Raw genomic sequence first — 6,000 nt, 5'->3', positions numbered from 1 at the left:
TCCTTTCTCATTAACAATGGCTGTTGTTTAAGGGTGCCTGGGTGGCTCAGTTGGCTGAGTGTCCGACTCTAGATTTCAGCTTAGGTTATGGTCCCAAGGTCATGGAATCGAGTCCCACATTGAGCTCTTTACTGGGTGTGGAGTCTGCTTGAGATTCTCTGTCCCTCTTCCCCTCTCCCTGCTCATGCTTGTGCTCTCTCTTTCTCTCTAAAATAATAATAATAATATTTAATAATAATAATAATAATAATAATACACAATGGCTGTTGTTTCCACCATGTAGATCTGTGTTGACTTTGTTGGCAGGGTTTTGGGAGAATTTAGCAGTGTATCCTGGAAAGGTCACAGCAAATGTCCATAGGAATTTAATTTAAAATCTAAAGTTCATTAGATGTTTACAGATGTGGTGAAATTATATTATATCCACCTTAGAAACAAAAGAACTAACATTCTGAACATTAAGTAGTAAGCTCACTTACGTGGAGTTAGACGAAAGTGGGATGTGATGTCCTTTTCCTAAACTCCTAATCCAGCACTCCATACAATGGATCGGATCAAAGAAAACATTATCTTTTAGATTACCCATTCGATTTTGTTCTCCAAGAAGCTGGCAAACATTCATATCAGGTTTGCTATTAACCCTGTGTGTTTGCTCAAATATTGCTTCATTCAAGATTTACAACCTTGTTAAATAGGAAACAAACACACAAACAGAAGAATTCTTTCCGTACAGATAAGTGGAGTCAGAAGACTTCTCTGGAAGTTATGCCAATTATGCCTGGGGCGGGGGGGGGGGGGCAGCCCGCGGTGAATACTTGAGTTTCTGGCTTCTTTACATACATAGCAGATGGGATTTCTTGCTTATGGTGAAGGGGTGATAGGAAGGCCATCCTCCTATGACCAACAGGGAAATACTGGAAAGGCACAGAAGTAATTTGGAGTCAGAAGTTTCCAATTTCACTTGTGTGTACCTTGGATGAGTTATCTCTCTTGGCTTAAGTTGACAAAAATTAAAATATAAGCTCCCCAAAATACATGATGGCTCAAAAGTTCTGGTTCTGATCATAATTTAGGACAAAGTAAGGTATAAAGGCAGGAGAACTTCTCTTGTGATGACTTTGCTGCTGGGGGGTCTATCATTGGTGGTTGGCTCGTGCTCAGGAAGTGGAAAAATCTGATTCTGTCTGTGCCCACAGCCAGTTATGATCACCAAAGTTCTGGAAGCAGGTAACCACACAGCAACCATACATTTCATTCTTCTGGGATTTCCAACACGGCCAGCCTTCCAGCTTTTCCTGTTCTTCGTGTTCCTGGCAACCTACCTACTGACTCTGCTGGAGAACGCTCTCATCATCCTGGCCATTCGCGGTGACAGACAACTGCACAAGCCCATGTACTTCTTTCTGAGCCACCTCTCCTTCCTGGAGATGTGGTATGTCACCGTCATCAGCCCCAAGATGCTGGTGGACTTCCTCAGCCATGACAAGACCATTTCCTTCAATGGCTGCATGACTCAACTTTACTTCTTTGTGACCTTTGTCTGCGCAGAGTACCTCCTCCTCGCTGTTATGGCCTTTGACCGCCACGTAGCCATTTGTAAGCCACTACGCTACCCAGTTATCATGACCAACCAGCTCTGTGGTACCCTGGCGGGGGGATGCTGGCTCTGTGGACTCACAACTGCCACGATTAAGATGGTTTTCATAGCCCGACTCCACTATTGTGGCAAACCTCACATCAACCATTATTTCTGCGATATTTCTCCGCTCCTCAGCATCCCCTGCGAAGACCCCTCGCAGGCAGAGCGAGTAGACTTCTTTCTGGCCCTCGTGGTTATTGCCATCCCCCTTTGTGTGGTCGTGGCGTCTTATGCCACCATTCTCAGTGCCATCCTCAGGATCCCTTCTTCACACGGCCGCCAAAAGGCGTTTTCCACCTGTGCCTCTCACCTGACTGTTGTCATTCTCTTCTATTCCACAACCCTTTTCACCTATGCCCGCCCCAAACTCATGTACACCTACAGTTCCAACAAAGTGGTATCCGTGCTCTACACGGTCATCGTCCCCCTCCTCAACCCCATCATCTACTGTCTGAGGAACCGGGAAGTAAAGGCAGCCCTCAAGAAGACCGTACTGTGCAAAGGAAGTCGTTCCAGAGGGGATGTGGCTTTGAGCAATTAAACGCTTATAGACTCCCTTCAGGCCTGAGTCAGGAGGCGATGGTTCCACATCCACACCCCACACTCTGGCCCTTGCTTATCTATCCATATCCAGTACCTTAGCCCTGCTCCCCTGTGTGTGCGTGTGTGCGTGTGTAGACGCAAACGTGGCTAAAGAACCATATTCGCAAGCGGCAGCCTCTACCTCTAGCTCAGCAGACCGGTTTTAGACATTTCCCCAAACCTCCTTGAAACGAGGGCGGATTTTTCTCTCCCACTAAGATACAAACCCCACGAGACGACAGATGTGTCTGTCACACAGTAGGTGCTTACTACATGCTGTTGCAAGGGTCGCTGAATAAGTACATTGAGTGAAAACACTGAAGACGAAGAGGGCAATTGTGAATACGGGTTGATGGCCTCTGTTCCACCTGGTCATTGGCATTTCTTTTTCTTCCTCGCTCCTCTCTGTTCTGCCTTTCCTCTTACAGACTCATAGATGTGCTCGCTCTCTGCCCTCCTCCTTCCCGTCCTCCTTCCCTCCTCGCTCCCTCTCCCCACCCCCTATTTTTCCACAGAGACGCTGGCATGCGTTCACCCAAATAAAGTCACCACCTCATCTTACCTGACTCGTTTGCTGATTCAAGAGCACAAAGCCAATGAGTGGCCCAAGCTTTGTGAAGACCTCAGCAAAACTTTAGGAGGCATACCTTGCGTTTTCAAGATGTTAAGCATTAAAAACCAAAAGCTTTTCTGTATTTCCGGAGCACGGATTTTAGTAGCAATTACTTTTCACTTCTTATTTTACGGTTAGCTTTTTTAGAATCAGCTTTGTGGGGCACCTGGGTGGCTCAGTCGGTTGAGCGACCGGCTTCGGCTCAGGTCATGATCTCAGGGTTGGTGAGCTCAAGCCCCGCATCGGGCTCTGTGCCGACAGCTCGGAGCCTGGAGCCTGCTTCGGATTCTGTGTCTCCCTGTCTCTCTCCCCTTCCCCCACTCATGCTCTGTCTCTCTCTGCCTCAGAAATAAATAAACATTAAAAAAATAAAATAATAAAATAAAATCAGCTTTGTAAAGTATAATTCTATTCAATAAATTTCACCTTATTTTTATTTTTTATTTTTTCTTAAAGTTTATCCAATAGAGAGAGGGAGGGAGAGAGAGAGAGAGAGAGAGAGAGAATGCAGGAGGGATACAGAGAGAGAGGGAGAGAGAGAAAATCCCAAGCAGGCTCCACACCATCAACACAGAGCCTGATGCAGGGCTTGAACCCTCGAACCTGAGATCGTGTATGAGATAATGAGATCTCATGACCTGAGATCATGACCTGAGCCAAAACCAAGTGACCTGAGATCATGACCTGAGCCAAAACCAAGTGTCAGACACTTAACTGACTGAGTCACTCCTAAATTAGGCACCCCTCAATTTCACCTTTTTAAATCGTACTGAATTTTGGAAAAGTGGGCAAGTTGTCAAACAACAACAATCACTAGATAGAACATTTCTGTCATCCCCCAAAGTTCCCTTGCGCCTTTTTTCATTAAATCTCCTGCTCATACCCCCAGACCTAGCTACTGGGGAGTGGTAAATTTTTTGTCACTTTTGCTTTGCCTTTTCTAGAAATTCACATAAATAGAATCATACAATCTGTGGTCTTTTGTGTCAGACTCACTTATCATAATGCCTTTAAGTTTCTCAAAAATTTTTTTCATTGAAGTATAATTAACATACAGTTTTAAATCAGTTTCTTTTTTTCCATTATATTGCTTTTATTTTTTTTAAATATGAAAATTATTGTCAAATTGGTCTCCATACAACACCCAGTGCTCATCCCAAAAGGTGCCCTCCTAAGTGCCCATCACCCACCCTCCCCTTCCTCCCACCCCCATCAACCCTCAGTTTGTTCTCAGTTTTTAAGAGTCTCTTAGGCTTTTAAATCAGTTTCAAGTGTGCAGTAGAGAGACTCAACAATTCTATGCATTACTCAGTGCTCATCATGATAAGTGCACTCTTTGTTTTAAGCCTTTTTTTTTTTAAGTTTTATCTATTTATGTTGAGAGAGAGAGAGAGAGAGAGAGCGCACAACCACCTTCAGCCTTAATGACCTGCATAAAGGTCCGGTCTCCAGATACAGCCACCTCAGGGGGTGAGACTCCAACGTGAGTTTGAGGGACCAGAAACATTGAGTCTATAAGAAAGAGTATGTAGAATTGACATCACTTTCCCCTTAAACATTTGATAAAATCCACCAATGAACTAATCGGGACTAGGGAGGTTTATTTGTGGGAAGTTATTAACTGTACATCCTATGTTTTTTAATAGATATAGGAACAATGAGGTTATTGGTTTATTCTCTTTTTTTATTGGCTTATTCTCGAGTGAGCTTTGAAAGGATGTCTTTCAAGTAACACGCCATTTGATTTGTCAAATTTGTTAGCATAACGTTGTTCATGGTATTCCCTGAAATGTCCACGGTATATGTAAGGAGGTACTTATTTATTGTTTAATATTTGGGTAACTTGTGTCTTCTTTCTTTTAACCCGTTCCGTCTCCCTAGAGATTTATCAATTTTATTTTTTAAAAATCAGTACAATTGCTGGAGTCTATTGGTCTTGGGTTCCTTTTCTCCTTACTATTTTATTGTGTGAGGAAAATATATAATATCCTTTCTTCTGCTTACATTTGACTTATTGTAATCTGTTCTTTCTCTTGTTTCTTAAGACAAAAGTTGAGCCTACAGATTCGAGTCTCTTTTGTACTGTAAGCATTTAATGCTATAAATGTTCCCTTGAGTACTGATCTAGCTGTATCCCCCAAATAATTTTGATACATCATGTTGTCACTTTATTCAGTTTAAACTAACTCTAATTTCCTTTTTGATTCCCCACCCCACCTTTGGCCTATCAGCTATTTAGAAGTGTGTAATTTTAAGTGTTAATCATCTGGTCTGTTCTAGATATCTCTTCGTCCTTGTTTTCTTGTTTAACTTAATTATAATCAATGAACATCCTTACATATTAATTAAATCTTACAAAATATTCTGAGACTTGTTTATGGTCACGCACATGGTCTATCTTGCACACTTGAAAAGAGTATGTCGTCTGTTCGGGCATACGATTTCCAACACCTATCAGTTAGATCATATTGGTTAAAAGTATCGTTAAAGTCTTCCACATTTTAATTTTGTCCTTATATTATACATTTTGTGGATATAGATATGGCACATCCCTATCCTTCTATATCTTTATTTTAGGTCCTCTTGTTCTTCCAGTTACCAAGACTAAAGTATTGAACACCTCAACTATCACAGTGGATTCATCTATTTCTCGTTAATTTTCATCAGTGTTTTACTTAATAAATTTTCTATTTTTGTAATTATATGCATATACATTTGGGATTTTTATGGGTTTTTTTTCTAAGTTGAACACTTAACTATTCTGAAATGTCACCCTTTATCTCAAGGAATGTTCCTTGTTCTAAAACTAACTGCAGCTGATATTAATAGGGTCACTATAGCTTTTATTTCATTTGGGTGTCCTGGTATATATTTTTCCTGTCTTTTTACCTTCAAACTACCTGTGGCTCATAATTAAAGTAAGTACTTTACAGACTGTGTATAAGTAGATATATTTTATCCAGTGGGATAATCCCTGGTCTTAAATTCTTATCCCATTTTTACTGCCTTTTTAAATTAATTGAGTACATTCTAACAGTTCCATTTTGTCTCACTTTGGCTTACAAGTGTTTGTTTCGGGGCAGGTTTCTGTGAAAATGGAAATGTTATATCTGTGCTGCCCAAAACAGTGGACACAAGAACATGAGGTTATCAAACATTACGATGT

At 41.5% G+C, this 6,000-nt stretch overlaps 1 protein-coding gene across 1 annotated transcript; it reads left to right on the top strand.

Moving 5' to 3' along the window:
• The first annotated feature begins 1,202 nt into the window (after nucleotides 1-1,202).
• Nucleotides 1,203-2,750, top strand: LOC109257215 (olfactory receptor 6Y1). The gene has a single exon (XM_019433176.2). It carries the CDS (start codon nucleotides 1,203-1,205, stop codon nucleotides 2,178-2,180), a length of 978 nt encoding a protein of 325 aa, XP_019288721.2. The 3' UTR covers nucleotides 2,181-2,750.
• Nucleotides 2,751-6,000: the final 3,250 nt, after the last annotated feature.

The sequence above is a fragment of the Panthera pardus genome, unplaced genomic scaffold, assembly GCF_024362965.1.
Source record: "Panthera pardus isolate Hobbes unplaced genomic scaffold, ASM2436296v1 HiC_scaffold_21, whole genome shotgun sequence".
In the NCBI taxonomy this organism is placed as follows: Eukaryota; Metazoa; Chordata; class Mammalia; order Carnivora; family Felidae; genus Panthera; species Panthera pardus.
The sequence above is the reverse complement of the archived record's forward strand: the minus strand, read 5'-3'. Positions and strand labels throughout refer to the sequence as shown.